This window comes from Bubalus kerabau, chromosome 8 (assembly GCF_029407905.1).
Source record: "Bubalus kerabau isolate K-KA32 ecotype Philippines breed swamp buffalo chromosome 8, PCC_UOA_SB_1v2, whole genome shotgun sequence".
In the NCBI taxonomy this organism is placed as follows: Eukaryota; Metazoa; Chordata; class Mammalia; order Artiodactyla; family Bovidae; genus Bubalus; species Bubalus kerabau.
This window is the reverse complement of record NC_073631.1, coordinates 102,540,163-102,560,255: the sequence shown is the minus strand read 5'-3', so window position 1 is coordinate 102,560,255 and position 20,093 is coordinate 102,540,163. Positions and strand designations below refer to the sequence as shown.

Sequence of the window (20,093 nt, the reverse complement as noted above, 5' to 3'; positions counted from 1 at the left end):
TATTACAGTCCCATGTCTGTTTAGCACTAGAATAATGTAAGGGCCATTTTTAAGCATAGCTAATAATAACCACATGGATTGTTGTTAGAGTCAGTTTCTTCAAAACTTATTCTTATATTTAAATTCTTGGAAGTCCATGTTAGGTTTATTCACTTTGATAGTAAAGATTATTTATAAACACAATTCAAATTTAAAAACTTCCTTTTATTTGCACATACATATGTACATATATATATATAAAAATATATAGGTGGCCATAGAGTAAAACAAAATTATTATATAATAAACTACATGAAATTTATTTTATCAAAGCTAAGTATAAAAGTTAAGTCTAAAATCTTTGGGGGTTGATAAACTTTGACCCTTTCCATTGATCTTTTTGTACCCACCCCTATGTTTATTTTATTAAGAACCTATGCTGTTATTTACCTCATTGGTTGCTAACTCTGTAGTACATTATGTGAGAATTTGTAGTAAAAATTTATTTCAGATGCTTTTAAATACACATCTTTATTCTCATTAAAAGTGTTGTCATTCTAATTAAAGTCATGTTCTGGGTTTATAGCCCCTAAGAGAATGTAGAGCAGAAATGTAAAATTTAGATGATCTCTTTGTGACAGCATTTGTTATTCCCTGAATATAAAAGAAATGTTGCTATTGAAGGAGAGCTGAAAAATATACAAATGCCTAAAGAAGAAAGTAAATATTGTATGTGATCTCAATATTCAGACGTTTTCACTAAAATGATATGGTGTATCTTCCTTGCAGTGTGTGTTTCCTTGTAGTCCTTTTCCTTTCTGTGAATGTATATATACAGAAAATTGCATTGGTTTGTTACATTTTAAAATTTAATACCCATTATTATGAATACTTTCCCATGTTATGAAAACATTATATGTGAGTATTGCACATTTATTAAACCAATCTCCTGCTGGTGTATATTATCTTACTTTCATTTTGGTGCTATTATTATAACACTGTGATAAATATTTTTTCATGTAAACATTTTGGTTATAGTTTTGATGATCTTAGAACTGCTAAGTCAACGATTATGAGTATTTCCTTGAATTAAGTATTTTTTTCCTGCACATTTGCCAAATTTGATAAAATCTTTCTTGTTTTAATTTGTTTTTGATTAACATACTGAACTTCTTATGCACCGTGAATTCATATCTCTTTGCCATGTTTTATTGGTGTATTTAAGTGTTTTCTGTGCAGTATATAGGCTAGCTTCTCCCGTTAGTTGACCAAGTCTATTTGTTTCAAAATATTTAAGTCTTCTGTGTCGGTCAAGAAATTTTTTTTTGGTCTTTTCCCTGCATTTTTAAATCAAATCTCCTACCATCACCTCTTCCTGTCTAAGAATCTCTAGGAACTAAAAATTAAGCAACAGTGTCAGAAAGTGGTATAATCACAATATGAAAACACCTTATTATTTTTAATTTATTGGACTTTTTTCTTTATATTAGAAGTAAAAATTGGAATTTACCAACATGTCTTTTCAGCATTTTAACAGTAGTTAGCTGTCTTTAACTTATGTTTTTGTGATCACTTATTAATATAGATTTACTAATATTTTATGAACTTTGCCTTCATATAAAGTATAGTCAGAGCACATTTATAATTGTTTCAATTACAGGAGAGGAGTGTCATAGCAACTACAAGTTGTAGGGGAAAAAAGAAAAGGGGGGAATTGAAACAGTATACCCATTTAGTAACTTTGCCCAAAATCAGTGCAACTGAACTTCAGCTGGGACCAGAATAAACTTTGACATGGTTACCTTTGCTTAACGTAAGTACATGATAAGTGAAGGATTTTTGAGAGAGGGAGAAGAGTTTTTTTTGTTTGTTTGTTTATTTAATGAAAGGCACCCCCCCCCCTCCCCGCCCCAGGATTTGTTAAGGACAGTTGATGGCCCAGGCTACATAGAGTTATCGCAGTTTTGTTTTGTTTGGCAAGCTCCTGTAGCTTGTTTTCTTTGCATGCCAACCCCTGACAGAGAGTAAGTTTGACTGTCAATATTACTGAACATCTGCTTTGGTCTCCACTTATACCTTATCACCATACAGGGTACAGGTAGGGATGAATTTGTAGACAAGTTTTCTTCTTCCCTCAGGGAAGACCTGCCAAGTTAGAATGAAGAGCAGTACAACTCTTTCTGTGGTCCTACCCCAGAGAGAGAACATTTTCCTTATTCGAGTTGAGAATTAAACTTTCTAGGGACAAAAAGAATGGCCCCTTTTCTTCTTTTCTTGGCATTCCTGTGTAGTGAGCAGCAGTTTTAGAAGAATTTCAAGAAAGCAAAACTTGAAAATTTATAGATTGACATTAAACTGAAATGTACTTTTCTCACATGTAATTAAGGCAGATTATAAATATTAAGAATATCATAGCTACTAATCATTACTGAACCCCAACATGGTCCCTTGATACACATTAATGTTAGTAAGTGAAATTTTCTATGTCTTATTCCTATATCACTTAAATGAATAATTAATTAGAGAGTGTGTATCATTTGTTCTTCACACACATCCCTCCATTATTATGGGTTTGAGAGTATATCAGTCAGATTGGGTTTTGACTGTGGATACGCTGTTTCTCTATTAGTTATTTTGAAATGATGAATAAAAATGTAGTTAAGGGGAAATAAGGGAGCCATGCAGTAGTGATGCTTAAGGACTGGATATTCTGTTTTTAAGTTCAGGGCTTTGAATACCTTTTTTTACATTGAGGTACTGTTTGTGCACCAACTGAAGACTTAGACAGGGCAGTAGTAGCTAAATGGCTGCTGTATGCCCAGGACAGTGTATAGGTCTGCTTACCTTGGGGGGACAGATTACGGAATGTGCAGATCACGCAAGTCAAGTTTATGACTTGATACTGTGACTCAGAGAAGACACCACTGAAGAAATTGAGATGTTCAGCTTTAGATTTAGGTAGAAAGAAAGTTGAATAAAAATTTGATGTCTTCAGTGTTCATTTAGTAGTACTGTGTGGTAGACATCATTATCTTACTGCTGGCAAGAATACTAAATCTCAGAGAGTTTAGGTAATTTACCAGTATCCTTCACAAGTAAGTGATAGACCAGATTCTGACCAAAAGTCTCAGTCAGTTTTAAGCCCAAGCTCATTCTTTCACTCTGCCATTTCTTAATCTAGAAGAGGCGAAATTTAAGACTCTAACATGAATTAAAAACTCGAGCGTGAATCAAACTAAATCAGTTAAACTATGCCATAACTGTATGTAGTTTGACCTTGGAAGATCTCTAGTACTTAAGGCTTATACCTCAGGATAAATATAATGGATGTACTATTAATCCCAGGGAAGGCTTAAGCAAAACCTTCCCTAAACCACAGATTGGTGGCAGTAGAGGATAAGCTAAAGAAATGGTGAAAAGAAAATTTCTCTAGAAATTTGTCCATTTTATCCATTTTATCACATTGAAGGAAAAGGTGTATTTTTAAAAACTATATGCAGCTATATTTGTATTGAAAGTCAAATATAAGCTCTAATAGACTGAAGGCATAATGAGAGTGCCTTATTTAACAGAATGGAAGTAGGCACTGCCTGAATCGTATTCTTCTGTCCTAATATCATTTGGTAAACCCCTGAAATTTAGAAAGGATATGGTCCAGATAATTGTATAAAATAGTCTTGAGTAGAACGTGTTAAATCAGATATAGACTTCTGAATATCTGCAAGCTCTGAAATCTTCTGTAAAATTGTGTGTGTGTGTATACTTTTCTGGAGGGAGGATCCATGACCTAAAAATAGTTATAAATTACTGGTGTATATTGATACCTATAGAGGTGAATTCAGGAGCAGTATAAAGCAGTAATTCTCAAAGTATGGACAAGTGTCATGAAAGGTAGCCTACATTGTTTTTGTAAAGTGGACCCCCAGTAAGGCATTCCATCTTTTGAAGTAGGTAAATTATTTACAGTTCTGAACTTTTATTTTTGTATAAAGCTAAGGCTGCTTACTGTTAAATTAAGTAGGTGGTAAAGTTTGCTAAAATGGGGTATTTATATTAAAATTCATGAATTATAAAATTTTTCTGAACTTATTTCTCAGTATTTCCTTATTTTTCTTAAGAAATCTTACTTAGTCCCATGATATATTTGGATATATAAAGTACTGCACATGTGCACATACATACTGGAAAACTAGTCAGTCAGCTCTGGTATCTTGCTCCACTGAAGTAGAATATTTTCAAAAAGTTTAGAGAGCCACGGGTATTTTTTCCAGAGGGTGGTTGTAATAAGTGCAAGGAAGGGAGGGGAATGGTGGGTATCGGTAGGAATGAGTTAGAGATCGAAGTTTTTGGTGCCTTTATTTCTTAGAAGAAAAGACACGTCAAATATCTTTTTAAGATCAAACTTTATTACTAAAATACAAAATTATAATGAATAGATGGAGATTTTGCTTTTTGTTTTTGAAAGCTTGCAATAGTTTGTGATGTTTAGGATGGTGGATGTCCATCTTTCAATTTTAATATTAAGGATAATTAATTTTTTGTGCTTACCAGTAATAAAAGCATTTATTTTCTTTCATATTTGGTATGTCCTGGAGTTATGAGAAACTTGCAGTTAGAATCATACTTGCCAACTACAATCAGTCTAGGTTTACTGAGGCATTTTACTCTTGCCATGTTAATTGTGTCATGTAACTTAAGATGTGGCCATATATTACTAGCAAAGTAATTTTAGTGTCAATGTGTATTTGAAGCCCCTGTATCAAAATAAACTCTTTAAAAGCAAGCTTCCTGTCTGTAACTTAAATTTGTCCTTTGCAGTAGCAAATGTTTATCTCAGTTATTTAAGACTTTGGCGAGCATGAAAAATTAAAGTGAATTATTCTCAATGAATAAGGGAATATTTAGGAGCAGTATAAGTACTTGGGTATATAGTAACACAACAGAAATTTGGAAATGTCCATTATACTGACATTTGCCTTAAATTTTACTTTATGTTCAAAATGCGACAAAAATTAGTACAACCTTGAAGACTTTTTATCTTTTGAATATGATAAACCAGGAAACTAAACCTCACTATTTTTCTTATCCAACTCCCAGTCCTTGAAAATGTTTTTTTCTTTGTTTCTTCTACTACATAACTGCTTGTTTTATGTTATAATTTTTAGAAAGCAGCCAAGAGACTATCTTTAGAAATTTGGTTGGTGTCACCACCAAGGAAATTAAAGGAAATCAAACTCAAAAATTGCCCAGTGGGCCAGTTAGAAGCTAGCAAAGTTGGCTGAGCATCTGAAGATCCAGAGAGAGGCACTTTGCAGATAGTTGTGAATTTGGTTTCTTTAACTGTAAAACAGTATTTAAATTTGATGTTAATGATTCCTTCTAGCTCTAAAGCCTAATAATTTCAGAGACTTTGAGGAGACTTGATACTTTTTCACTGTATTCCTTTTCCACTAGAACAGTGATCATCAGACACCAAATACCTCAATTTGGACTGAGTCAGAATCTCCAAGGACAGAATCTAGATATAGACTCTATTCTTGAAATAAATAAATATAAATGTTTATATTTTGCAAAGCTCCATAGCACCAGATTCCACCTGTAGGGTTAACTGGAAAATATTTGCTCCTGAGAAATCTGTAATTTCACCATAGATTTCAGAACTATTTTATAGATTTCAGAACTATTTAGGACTAGAATTTAAAAAAAATATTTTAGTGAGACTGTATGAAAACATGTTTACAAATTTTTATCTACAGGGATTTATACACACAGCATTACCTTCTAGAAATAATACCTTGATTGTGTTATGAAACCTAACTTCAGTTCAGTTGAGTCGCTCAGTCATATTCCACTCTTTGTGACCCCATGGACTGTAGCACACCAGGCTTCCTTGCTCATCACCAACTCCCGGAGCTTGCTCAAACTCATGTCCATCGAGTTGGTGATGCCATCCAACCATCTCATCCTCTGTCATCCCCTTCTCCTCCTGCCTTCAATCTTTCCCAGAATCAAGGTCTTTTCCAATGAGTCAGTTCTTCACATCAGGTAGCCAGAGTATTGGAGTTTCAGCTTCAGCATCAGTCCTTCCAATGATTATTCAGGACTGACTTCCTTTAGAATTGACTGCTTTGATCTCCTTGCAATCCAAGGGACTCTCAAGAGTTTTCCAACACCACAGTTCAAAAGCATCAATTCTTTGGCACTCAGCTTTTTTTATAGTCCAACTCCCACCTGACTACTGGAAAAACCATAGCTTTGATTAGATGGACCTTTGTCAACAAAGTAATATCTGTTGTTTTTAATATGCTGTCTAGGTTGGTCATAGCTTTTCTTGCAAGGAGCAAGCGTATTTTAATTTCATGGCTGCAGTCATCATCTGCAGTGATTTTGAAGCCCAAGAAAGTAAAGTCTGTCACTGTTTTCATTGTTTCCCCATCTGTTTGCCGTGAAATGATGGGACTGGATGCCATAATCTTTGTTTTTTGAATGTTGAGTTTTAAATCAGCTTTTTCACTCTCTTTCACTTTCATCAAGAGGCTTTTCAGTTCCTCTTCACTTTCTTAGGTTTCACTTTTTATGAAACCTAACTACCTATTAGAATTTCCTAATCCCACTTGAAACCAGTGCTTATCAGTCAACTGTGTGATTCAGGTGTCTTGATTTCTCTCTCTTCATATTGTTACTGGACAACGATGATTCCAAGGCTAACATGCTGTTCTTCCACTTCTTAAACCAACTGAACTATGAGTGTAGCCACTGCAGCCAGGACCTTGCGTGTTTGTTACTACAGCCCAACTTGCAAAAATTCTGTTGGGACATTCTGGCCTTTCTTGGGGCCATACCTAATTGGCTGAGATGATCTTTGATCTCTTTAATTCTGCTCCAGGCTCAAAGGGCTCAGTGAAGCAAGGAGAGGAAGACCTCAAAGAACCTGTGGAAAGCCAGCAGCATGAGATTGAATCCTGGACCCTGGAATTAAGGGCTTGATGGAGAAACGTAAAATCCATCAGCCAACTGAAATGCCAGCAGGATGTCTTTTGCCTCCAATGTAAGAGCCAGACCCAGTGAGGATACCCTTTTTGGACCCCTATCAGACTAGACAGCAGCAGCTTTTTCAGGAAATTCTCAGTGAACTGGTCTAAAGGAGTAAGGAGGTGTTGGATGCCTCCAAAGGACTACTGCGCCAGTTACCCTAATTAAAGTATTGCTGCTGAAGTTGGAGGCATGGAATGTCCAGCAGCACAACGCCTGCAGTGCAGTGCCCCTGGACCATTGGCTGCATCAGCTGGAGAAATGTTCACAGCTAAGCTGTTGTTTCACCTGAAGAAGCTGATGGAATTGAGTTGCTCAGTCATATATCAGGACGACCCTCTGACCCAAGGGGCGGCCCTGTGAAAAGTCCCATACAGAGAGTTGCTTTTACGTCTGTTCCACAAAGCCTTTTTGGTAGAAACCCAGCCGTGCACAACTCCCCATTGGCCCCTCATCCTCAAGGCTGGGAGGAAGTTTACTGTTCAAACAAGGCTGCTGAAGAGATTCCAGGAAGGCTGTGGGTCACTGACTGCAGAAGTCTCCACTGACAATAATCTTCCTCAATTATAGTCATCCCTTGCTATTCATGGGGATTGGTTCCTTAGGATGCCAAAATCCTCGAAGGCTCAAGTCCCTTATATAAAATGGTGTGGTATTTGCACATAACCTACGCACATCCTCCTGTATACTTTAAATCATCTCTGGATTACTTACGATACCTAATGCAATGTAAATGCTAGGTGAATAGTTGCTGGCACAAGGGAAATCCAAGTTTGCTTTTTGAAACTTTTCTGGAATTTTTCTCCTCTGAATATTCTTGAATCTGAATAGGTGGAACCCACAGATGTTGATGACCAGCTATACAAAGTTTATAGAAGTTCAACATTCTGACTTCAAACCAGAAAACTTTGTGCCCCAAGAAGAAGCAGAGTCAGATTTTAATTTGGTCTTTGGCTCCCTGACTCCGGAGCAGTGTTCAGGTGGTTCTGGAAAGCGCAACAGTAGGGGACTGCTGGGTGCAACAGGAAGTGCACATTATCAGCTTCATGGTCGGATACAACTACCAGGATCTGAAGCAGGAGCTGAAAACAGACACCTTCTCTTTGATGATTATTTCTAATGTGAACGTACTCTTGATTGCCTGGTTCTTGATTCTTTGGTTCACTCTGGTCAGTTCAGACCCCTAGAATCAGCAGTTCTTTTCCAGCACTGCCAGGGATGCCAGCTTCTGAAGACCATCTCTGGCACCTTTCTGCTGCACTTCATTGAATCATTGGAAGAGGGCATTATCTGCTCCTGGTTGAATGATGATGAAGTGTAGCCCTGCACCAGGAATGTACTCCCGTCATTCTTGCTAGCTAAAGTCATCAATTACTAACAACCTCTTTGAGGAGAACTTACCTGTGAACCTGTTGTACTTCCTCCACTCCTGAAGCCGAGGGATGAGGCTTTTGGGTGCTATTAGAGGAGGAAGTTAATTTTCAGGAACAGAGGAAATACCTGAAACATAGGCTCATTGTGGTCTTTAAGAGACAAGTGGATGAGCTAAAACAACCACTAGAGCCAGAACTGGAATCCTTAGAGGGGAAGCCCAGACTGATACAGGGAGCCAGAGCTAAGCCTGGAGTTAGAGTCACTGCTTGAGCAGGGCTGGATCTGGGACCAGCAGTAGAGCGTACTCTAGGCATGATATCACAAAGAAAGCCAGAACCAAACCCAGGACCTGAACTGGAGCTGGAGCCTGTTCTAGAGTCATTCCCATGGAACCCTAAGACATAGGTCTCTATCTTCATTAGTTAATGTGATATTTATGTTTGCTTTCCTTTCTTAACCTTCTTTGCATGATAATGGGTGGATGTATGTTGAATGTAAAACAACAAATTTTATTAGTATGACAGGGCTTAATGAAGAAGGAATTTGGACACTTGATCCCAGGGGAGTTGTGAGAACTTTGACTGGTTAGTGGTAACTCTGAGATACATGTTTTCTTTTCAGCCATCAGAGTGCAAAAAGTGTGCATTTATTGCAGTTAGACTTGGGAAATGTACTTTTTCTTTCTATTGAGTTTGTACATTCATTTGCGAGGACTCCCCCATCTTTACTTTCCATTTTGACACTGATAGTTGCACTTCCTAGGGCAGGTGTAATTTTAATGGACCCATGTTTTTTACAGAACAAAAAACTTTTTTTTTTTTACAACCCACATAACAAAAAACTTTCTAGTTATATCCTTATTCCTAAAACTGTCATCTATTATTCCTTGAATTTGTTATTCTTAAATTGAAGAATATACTAAAACTGAATGGGACTTAAGCTTACTAAATCTTGCCCTGATTCTGATTTTTCAGTAGCTGTCTTTGAATTGATGACACTGATATAAAGATTTTGATCTAGAGATCTTTGATAAAACCTACCCAGATGAAGTGTTAAGTATTCGTGAATCAGTGTTTATGAAACTGCAGTTGGTATGGTGGAAAAGATGCTATAAATTATTCTAATTAGTTGTAATCCAGAAACAGTCTCAAGGTTTAATTCTGAATGCTATAATGTTTTCATATGTTACCCTTGACATTAGCAAGATTGACCTCATCTAAGTTGAAAATTATTATTTAGTGCTTTCTAATGGTGATAATTGAGGCAGTAAACCAAGATGAAGACACTGAAATTTTCTTTTGTGATATCTTGCTCTCATCTTTCTGTTTCTATGACTACTCCTTCCTCTCATTTTTAAGCCCTTATGCCCTATTGCAAGAACAGTGCAAATTTGGGGAAGGTGACAGTGTAGATAGCACCAGGAATCAATCTCTCCACCTGGACAACAATTGCACTTACATAATCTGTCTAATGAAACTGTTCTTGAACTCTTGAGGTCTTTTGAAGGCTTGCAACTTTCAGGGAAAGACCTGGCAGTTAATTTTGGTCAACTTCCACTCTTAGCACAGTAGCTTCCCACCCCCATCCCCAGCCACGTGGCAGGTGCTGTGTACATGTTCCTAGAGCAGCTTGCCTATAGCTTATGGAAGACAGGATGGGTAAAGTGGACCATGTCCTCAGATATTGAGGATCTCAGCTCTGATTGCTGATCATGGCTTCTGATCACAGGTGCAGACAGAGAGGCAGGCAAGCATTGTATCTCCTCTCGTAGTTACAAGTCCCTTCCTCTCTGACTGAAGTGATTTCCAGAGAATTTGATGGACTGATACCCACTTGCCATACCCCTTTAATTTTTGCTTTTTCTTCTTTTGGGACCTGGGCATTAAAGACTAGGACATTCAAAAACAGCTACATATAAGGAAAAAATTAGAAAGTTACTCTGCATGTCCAGGGAAGGCTCAAAAAAGACCTGAGAAGACCTTAAGTTTACAGCTAAGACTAATTCTCAGTACAGAGATAGCCTGCAACAATCAAACAAACAAACAAACACAGCAACTGGTAACAAAAAGAGCAAACACTGGGGAAAGGGGAGAATCTGATTTCCAGAGGTACCATGTTACTAGATAGATTCAAATGGACAGTGTTAAACAAAAAAATCAGAAGGCATACAAAGATACAGAAAAGGATGATCCATTCAAAAGAAAATAATAAATCAACAGAAACTGTCTTTGGAAAAGACCTAAATGGCAGGTATACTGGATAGTCTTTAAATCTTACAAATTCTTAAAGAATTAAGGAAAAATGTGGAGAAAGAAAAGTGATGTATGAAGAAAAATGGAAGCATCAATAAAAGGTAGAAAAATTTAAAAGAAACTAAAAAAAAATTCTGGAGCTGAAAAGTACAATAATTGAAACAAAAAATGCTCTGGAGGATTCAAAGACAGATTTGAGAAGACAGAAGAAAGAATCAGCAAACTTAAAGATAGGGTGATGGAAATTATCTAGTCTGAGGAACACACAAAAATTGAGGAAAGGTGAACAGCCTAAGGGACTTATAGGATTCCAGGGGACCAGCAGATACATTATTGGAGTTCAGAGGAGAAGAGAGAATATTTGAAGAGATAACAACTGAAAACTTCCCAAGTCTGCTGACTATAAGCATCCGAGAAGCTTAACAAATTCTAATTAAGGTGAATTCAGAGACCCACAGTGAGATACTTGAGACAGCATAATCAGAGAGGGCAAAGGACAAAAGAGAGAATCTTGGAGCAGCAGGAGAAGCAAATTATCACATAGAAGGGAATCTTCAGTAAGATTATCAGCAGATTGCTGATTAGAAAGTTTGGAGGCCAGAAGGCAGTGGGCTGATAGACTGAAAGTGCTATAAAGAAAATATATATATACATCAACGAAGAATCTTCTGTCTAGAAAAACTGTTCTCAAAGAGTGAGGGAGACACTAAGATATTGCCAAATAAACAGAAGCTAAGGGAATTCAGGACCTCTAAACCTGCCCTGCAAGAAGAACTCAAGGAGTCTTGCAAGATGAAATAAAAAGACATTAAGCAGTACCCTAGAGCTGTATGGAGGAATAAAGATCTCAGTAAAAGTAAACCTAGTGTTATAACAATGGTTTGTAACTATGCTTTTTTCTTCCTGTAGACCTTAAGAGCAGTATGTTTAAGGTCCAGTATGTTAGTATAAAAGCTAATATTACCCTGCTTTGTGACTTCAAATCTTGTTTTCTACATAATTTAAGAAACTGCATTCAGAAGAATTATTGGGGGCACACAATGTATGAAGATACAGTTTTGTGATATCAGTAACCAGAAGGGCTAGGGAAGGAGCTATGAGTTTTGGTATATTGTTAAAGTTAAGTTAGTGTAAGTTTAAGGTAGACTGTTCTGAATTTAGGATATTAAATGTAATTCCCATGATAGCAACAAAGAACTCTAGAATATACACAAAAGGAAGTGAGAAACATTTCACTACAGAAAAATAAGCTAAACATAAAAGAAGATAATAATGCAATAAACAAGAGGGGGAGGCTATGAAACATATAGAAAACAAATGGCATGGTGACATAAATAACTTTTTACTACCAGTTATGTTAAATGTAAATGAGTTCAGTTCTCCATTCAAAAGAGATGGGCAAAATGGATAAAAATACATAGTCCAGCTATATGCTGTCTATGAGAAGCTCACTTTTGACCCAAAGTCACAAACAGGCTGAAACTGAAAGAATGGGAAAAGATATTCCATGCAAATAGGAATCAAAAAAGATTAAAGGTGGCTCTACTCATAGCCCATGGACACAGAAACCTGGCAGGCTACAGTCCATGGAGTCACAAAAGAGTCAGACACCACTAGCAACTAAACAAAAACTATTTCTAATATCAGACAAAATAGACTTTAAATAAAAAAGATTAATGGGACAAAAAGGACATTATATATTAATCAAAGCTCAGTACAGCAAGAAGATAGAGCAATGATAAACATTTACACACTTAATGACCAAACTATATGAAGCAAAACCTGACAGAATTGAAGGGAGAAATAGTTCTACAGTCCTAGCTAGAGACTCAGTACCCCACCCATAATAATGGATAAAACAACCGGACAAAAGATAAGGAGAGGATTTAAACAACACAAACATATACAGAACACTGTACCTAGTGTTCTGTATATGTTTGTGTTGTTTAACAATAGAATACATATTCTTCTCAAATGTACATGGGACATTTTCCAAGATAGACCATATGTTAGGCCACAAATCAAGTCTCAGTAGATTTAAAAAGATGAATATACAAGGTATCTTTTCTGACCACAGTGGCATAAAGTTAGAAATCATTAACAAAAGGAAACCTATAAAATTCATAAGTGTGGAAATTAACACTTGAACAACTGATGGGTTCAAAAAGACATCACAAGGAAATTAGAAAATACTTACATGAATGAAAATGAAAACACAGCATACCAAAACTTCTGGGAAGGAGCAAACATGGTGCTAAGGGGGAAATTTATAGCTCTAAGTGCTATATTACATTAAAAAATAAAAAAGATCCCAAGTCAACAATCTGACCTCACAGTTTAAGGAGCTGGAAAATGAACAAATAAGCCCAAAGCTAGCAGAAGGAAGAAAATAAGAAAGATTAGAGCAGAGATAAGTGAAATAGAGTATAGAAAACAATGGAGAAAATTGAGGAAACCAAAATTTGGCTCTTCAAAAATATCAACAAAACTGACAAAACTTTAGCTAGGTGAACTGAGGAAAAAAGAATGTCTCAGATTACTAACATAAGAAACTGAAGTGGGAACATTGCTACAAATTCTCCAGAAATAAATATGAAAGTACTATAAACAGTTGTACACCAACAAATTGAATAACCTACATGAAATGATTCCAAGAAGCACAAAACCTACCATGACTGTGTTACAAAGAAATAGAAAGCATAATAGATGTATAACCAGTTAGCATATTGAATTAGTAATAAAAACTTCCCACCAAAGAAAAGTTCTGAACCTAATGGCTCGATTGTTAAATTCTACCAAGTATTTAAGGGAGAACTAGTAGCAGTCTTTTTCAAGCTTTTCCCCAAAATTGAAGAGAAGAGAATGATTCCTAATTAATTCTATGAGACCAACATTACCCTGATAACCAAAGCCAAAGACACTGTAAGAAAACTTCAAACTCCTAACGAACATTGATGCACATATCTTTAACAGAATACTCACAGAGTTCAGCATGTTGAAAAGATTAAATACCAAGACCGAGTCTGATTTATTCCTGGAATGCAAGGATGGTCTAATGTATGGAACTTGAACAGTACAATATGCCGTATCAACAGAATGTAGGTTAAAAGCCATATGATCCTCTCAATTGATGCAGAGGAGCATCAGACACAAACACTCTTGTGACAAAAACCGTTAACAACCTAGAAATAGAAGGAAGCCACTTTGGCATAGTAAGAGCCGTATATGAAAAACCAAAGTGAACATCATACGCAATGGTGGCAAGATTGAAAGCTTTTCCTGAGACGAGGAACAAGGCAAGAATGGGATGCCTGCTTCCACTACTTCTCTTCAACACAGCATTGCATTTTCTAGCCATAGCAATTAGCCAAGAAAAAGAAGAGGCATTTAAATTGGAAAAGAATATGTAAAGTTATCTCTTTGCAGATGGTTTGGCTTTATATGCAGAAAATTCTAATGATTATACACAGAGAGACACACACACACACCTGTTAAAATTGATAAATTCAGCAGTGTAGCAGTATATGAAGTTAACATACAGAAATCATTTGCATATCTATTCATGAACAGTGAACAATCTGAAATGAAATTACAAAAGCAAGTTCATTCACAATAAGATAAAAGAATAAAATACATGGCTGAAGTGACTTAGCACACATGTAAGCATGCAATACTTGTATAAGAATATGAAACATTGCTGAAAGAAGTTTAAAAAGACACATAAATAAATGAAAAGACCAATGTTTATGGCTTGGGATACTTGATATTAAAATGTCAGTTCTACCCAAAGCTGTCTACAGATCCCAGTCCTGTCAAAAATCCCAGAGTTTTTGACAGATGAAAAATCCATCCTGAATTCATACAGAATCTCAAGGGACAAATAGCCAATATAATCTTGAACAAGAAGAATAAAACTGGAGGACCCATACTCCCTGATTTCAAAACTTATACAAAGCTGTATTAATCAAAATAGTATGATATCAACATAAAGATAGTTTACAGATCAGTGAAATAGAGAGCTCATAAATATTAACGCATATATAGCCAAATGATTTTTGACAAGGTCACCAAGATCAGACTACTGAGGATAGGACAATCTTTTCAACAAATGGTTCTGGGAAAACTGGATATTCACATGCAAAAGGATGAAGTTGGTTGCCTGCCTAACACCATATTCAAAGATCAATTCAAAATGGATCTAGCATCTAAATTTAAGACCTTAAGCACCCCCTTGCCCCCCAAAAAACCTTAAGAGAAAATGTAGGATAAATCTGATGACATTGAATTTGGCAGTGATTTCCTGGATATAACACCGAAAACACAGGTAACAAAAGAAAAAATAGATAAATTGGACTTCATGAAAACTTAAAAATATTATGAATCAAAAGACACTATCCACAAGTCACAGAATGGGATAAAATATTTGCAAATTATAAATCTCTTAAGGATTATTAACCAGAATATGTAGAGAACTAAAACTGAACAGCAAAAAGTGTCAAATTCAAATATGGGCAAAGGACTTGAATAGACATTTTTCCAAAGATTTGTGAATGGCCACTAAGCATATGAAAAGATGAACATCACTAATCGTTATGAATATACAACTGAAAATTACAGTGAGATACCTCCTCATACCCATTCTCCTTACACTCGCTATAGCCACCATCAAAAAAGCAGAAAACAAGTGAAGAAATGTGGGAACATTGGAGCCCTTGTGTACTGTTGGTGAGAATTTAAAATGGTACAGCCTTTGTGGAAGAAAGTATGGCAGTTCGTCAAAAAATTTCAAAATAAAATTACCATATGATCTACCAATTCCACTTCTATATATAAATGTAAGAGAATTGAAAGCTGTATATTGAAGCGGTATTTCTGCACTGTGTCATAGCAGCATTACCCACAGTAGCTTGAATGTAGAAGCAGTTTCAGTGTCCATGGATGGATGAATGGACAAACAAAAAATGGTACAGGGATATCTTTGGAGGGAATGATGTTGAAGCTGAAACTCCAGTACTTTGGCCACCTCATGCAAAGAGTTGACTCATTGGAAAAGACTCTGATGCTGGGAGGGATTGGGGGCAGGAGGAGAAGGGGACAACAGAGGATGAGATGGCTGGATGGCATCACTGACTCGATGGACGTGAGTCTGAGTGAACTCTGGGAGTTGGTGATGGACAGGGAGGCCTGAAGTGCTGCGATTCATGGGGTTGCAAAGAGTTGAACAGGACTAAGTGACTGAACTGAACTGATACAATGTAATAGTATTTGGCCTTAAAACGGAAGGAAATTCTGCTGTATGTTACAACATGATGAACTTTGAGAACATTATTGCTTATGAAATAAGCTAGTCACAAAAAGATAAATACTCTGTGATTACAGTTTATACACAAGGCATTTAGCATGGTCAGAGTCATCAAAACAAAGTACATAGTAGATAGTAGAAGGAGGAAAAAGAGAGTTGTTTAGTGGGTATAGAATTTCATTTTTATAAAATTCAAAGTTATGGGAATGAATGTTGGTGATAGTTGTACAACAAGGTGTATTTAATACCACTGAAGTGTATTAATCTTTCTAAAACATTGCTTTATTTGTATTATTTCTGTGCTCAAAAAAATTTCCAATGGCCTCTGATGTCTTTCTCTTCTTACCTCCCATTGTTAAAATCATCCTAATATAGTTAGCTAAACTAATTACCTTTCTCTCAACCTTTTCTACAACCTTTTGATTCTTGAAATTCTTGCTAATCCTGCCTTTAATGCTGCCTGCCACCACCCGACCCCACTTCTCTTCCTTCTAACATGTAAATATTTTTTAAGGGCCTAGTTAAATTTGAACTTCCCTAGGAAACTTTTCCCAGTTGCCCCTCTTGGAGTGGCTCCTCTTTCTTCTAAAGATTTATGGCACTTAGTGTTTAAATAGTCCATTTAATAGTTGACACTGACTGGTATTTGTTGTTGTGCACCTGTCTTGTTACCCAGCTACCTCTAAGTTTAGTGGGCTCAGAACTGTATCTTAAAATTATTAGGATTACCCTCTTGACAATAATATGAATTCATTTATTGATATACTGTGAATAGTAAGTAAAAGTGTTCTTCAAGGAAATTTCAGACTTACCAGTCAGATTCAGGAGCATCTGGCAGTGTTTCTGTAGAAGATGCATTCAGATTGGGTACACTAGTTCTTGTGAAATTATTCCAAAGCAATCAAATATGATACCAGTAAGTTGTTGGTTTGTAAGGTGACTTTATATATGTTTCCAGACAAGAAAATAATTTTCAGAAATTTGGAATCTTAAGTTTTTTTCGCTATAGTATTATATCAGAAGTAAGTATTAGTTATATGAGTGCCAAAACTTTTGTTCATGTGCTGGATTAAAGTTTGTTATAGAAATTGCTTGCCTGGTCAGTGTTGTAATGTTTATAAAGATTTCTGTTTTAAGTCAGATGAGTTAAAATGGACTTGAAGTTAGCAAATCTGTGTTACTTTACTGTGATAACTGCATTTTCTTTTATGGAAATCAAGTTTTACTACTTTTGTTTGAAGCACAAAAGTTTCTTTCTCTTAGTCGTGTGTGGTGTGTATGTGTTTATGTGTGTATATGTATATACTTACATATGCCTTCTCCTAAGGTTATGATTAGGCTATTGAAGTATTAAAAATGTATTGATTTTAAGAACCTGTAGATGACATTTCAGTAACTTTTATGCCCTCTATTAAGCACCTAGAAAAATAGAATTTTTTCAGAATTTTAATGGGGAATGTGTTTATCATGGGTACAAACTAAATAATGGAGTAGTATACTTCCCCCCCGCCCCAAACTGTTGTTTCACCTGTTGTTTTTGGAGAGTCTAATATTAGACTGTAAGTCACTCAAGGATAGAGATTTTATCTTACACTTTGTGTCCCCAACATCTAACCTAATATTTTGCATCTGAGTGCTTTAGTAAATGTTAAGATGAAAAAATGTCTATTTTTCAGGCTTTGGTTGTAGGAGAATAAATTTACTCTAATTTTTATTTTTTTACAGCCCTATTGACAAACCTTCTGATTCTCTCAGCATAGGGAATGGTGATAATTCTCAGCAGGTAAGATTGTGATACTATATTGCCTTATTTACCTGCCATCTGCTGAAATAAGACCTTCTATGCAAGTGAATTTTCTAGATAGTGAAAAATACTTTAAATGCTTAATTTAAAAACACTTTTAGTGAACATCTTTGTTACATGTATAATAATTAGCTGTCTTTTTCTCCACAGAATAGAGCATAATGTAACCCTTTCTTGATGATGCAGAAGTATCATTATGACCATATGTTACAGTTGCTGTTCATTGTTCAAGTCCCTAAGTCATGTCCGACTCTTTGCGCCCCCATAGACTGCAGCACACCAGGCTTCTCGGTCCTGGAGTTTGCTCAAACTCATGTCCATTGAGTCAGTGATACCATCCAACCATCTCATCCTCTCTTGTTTCCTTCTCCTCCTGCCCTCAATCTTTCCCAGCATCAGGGTCTTTTCCAGTGAATCGGCTCTTCACATATTGGAGCTTCAGCTTCAGTCCTTCCAGTGAATATATATTTATGGTTGATTTCCTTAAGGATTGACTGGTTTGAGTTTCTTGCAGTCTAAGGGACTCTCAAGAGTCTTCTCAAGCACCACAGTTTGAAAGCATCAATACTTTAGTGTTCAGCCTTCTTTATGGTCCAACTCTCACATCTGTACATGACTACTGGAAAGACCATAGCTTTGACTGTTTGGACCTTTGGCAGCCGAGTAACGTCTCTGCTTTTTCATACGCTGTATAGGTTTGTCATAGCTTTTCTTCCAAGGAAAATTTTAATTTAATGGCTGCAGTCATCTGCAGTGATTTTGGAGCCTGAGAAAATAAAATATGTTACTCTGCTATGTACCAATACATTAGTGTCCTTAGAATCCCTCATATTCTTGGTCTTTTTGACCTGACATGAAATGGTCCCAGACTAACATGGCTTGTGCATTCTTGATTTTGAGTTGTTTCTCTGTCCTGTGCTCCCCTGTCCTTGTTGTCAACTTTAACTTTTTTTTTTTTTAAATCTTATTGAGTTAAATACAACGTTGTGTTAATTTCTGCTGTACGACAAAGTGACTCAATTATACATATATTCTGTCTCATGTTTTTTTCCATTATGTTTTAGGGTATTGAATATAATTCTCTCTGAAATGCAGTAGGATCTTTTAATCCACCTTATATATAAGTTTGTATCTGCTAGTTCCAAACTGACTTTAATTTTCTGTTTCTTTCAATGAACTTTCCCCCAAGTTTCCCTCATTCCTCAAATGACTTTGGGCTTTGAAATGGTTAAATCAACTTCAAAGTTGTATCCAGTATGATACTGAATGAGGTCCTAATCTGTAGAGCATGCTTTGTATCCTATTGTCTGGTTGTTAGCTTTTCACTACACCTTCTTACTTTCTGTATACCCTCTTACTTTAAAAAAAAAAAAAGTGTTCTAATCTCTTCTGTAAAGAATGTGCAGTTTCCCACAATGTGAAATCTAAATTACACTGCTTTTCTAAACTTTTTGTTCATGAGTTCCATGAAAGAATTTGAAAATCTGCATGTCCCTTTGTATATTCTAAGTTAACATTAAATATTTTTTTCATAATAAGTTAAAAATAGCCACAAAGGATGTAATTTCCAGCTTATTATAAGTTTTTGTATTTTTAAATAAATAGGGACAGGGGATCCTGGTAGGCTGCCATCTATGGGGTCACACAGAGTCGGACACAACTGAAGTGACTTAGCAGTAGCAGTAGCAGACTATATTGGTTTTTAATTAGTATTTGAGAGATTTAAGTATCAGAATGTTTTGTTACTCCCTCATCCATTTACACAAGCTTGTCTTTAACAATCGGAAATTGTACATCCTTCCTTGACCTGATTTTTTTTAATAAAAAAAATTAATCATTTAACATAAAAGCTAAAATTGTATTGGAAATTTACTTCTTAATGAAGTGGATAGGGCTTTTTAAAATTAGTTTTCTTGTATCCATGGATGAATGTTACCCTTTGGCACAAGGAGATGTTTTAGCAGCCATCTAATCGTGTTTTCGTTTTTCTAAATAAAAGTGCTGAGATATCTTGGTTCATCTATATAAGTAAATGGAAGAAAGAGTATTATGTCTATATCACTCAAATTTTCAAACTCTTGAATTTTAAATACCTAAGAATTATATTAAGATTTATTATAAAAATTAGTTTTAATGATGTGTTTGGAAACAACTTGATTAGATATTTTCGTCTTGTTTAAAACCAAAGTATTGGGAATCACTTAGTTTGCCAAAGAAAATGTAGTCCTTAAGAGTCAGACACTCTGTCATTACTAATCTGAATATTTCTAATAAAGTTGTGTTTGGCTTCCAGAAAGTTTTCACTCTTGGGCAAAATACTTTGGTTAGATCCCAGAGAGTAAGAAATAGT

The 20,093-nt window shown here is 35.8% G+C and overlaps 1 protein-coding gene across 7 annotated transcripts in view; it reads left to right on the top strand.

The window, feature by feature from the left end:
- Positions 1-20,093, top strand: part of CNOT4 (CCR4-NOT transcription complex subunit 4) — a 156,088-nt gene that overhangs the window by 102,811 nt on the left and 33,184 nt on the right. For all 7 annotated transcript variants that reach the window (XM_055590995.1, XM_055590998.1, XM_055591000.1 and 4 more), the window contains exon 8: positions 17,665-17,722. In XM_055590995.1, coding sequence (XP_055446970.1) covers positions 17,665-17,722 — 58 coding nt within the window. The remainder of the gene's footprint in view (positions 1-17,664; positions 17,723-20,093) is intronic.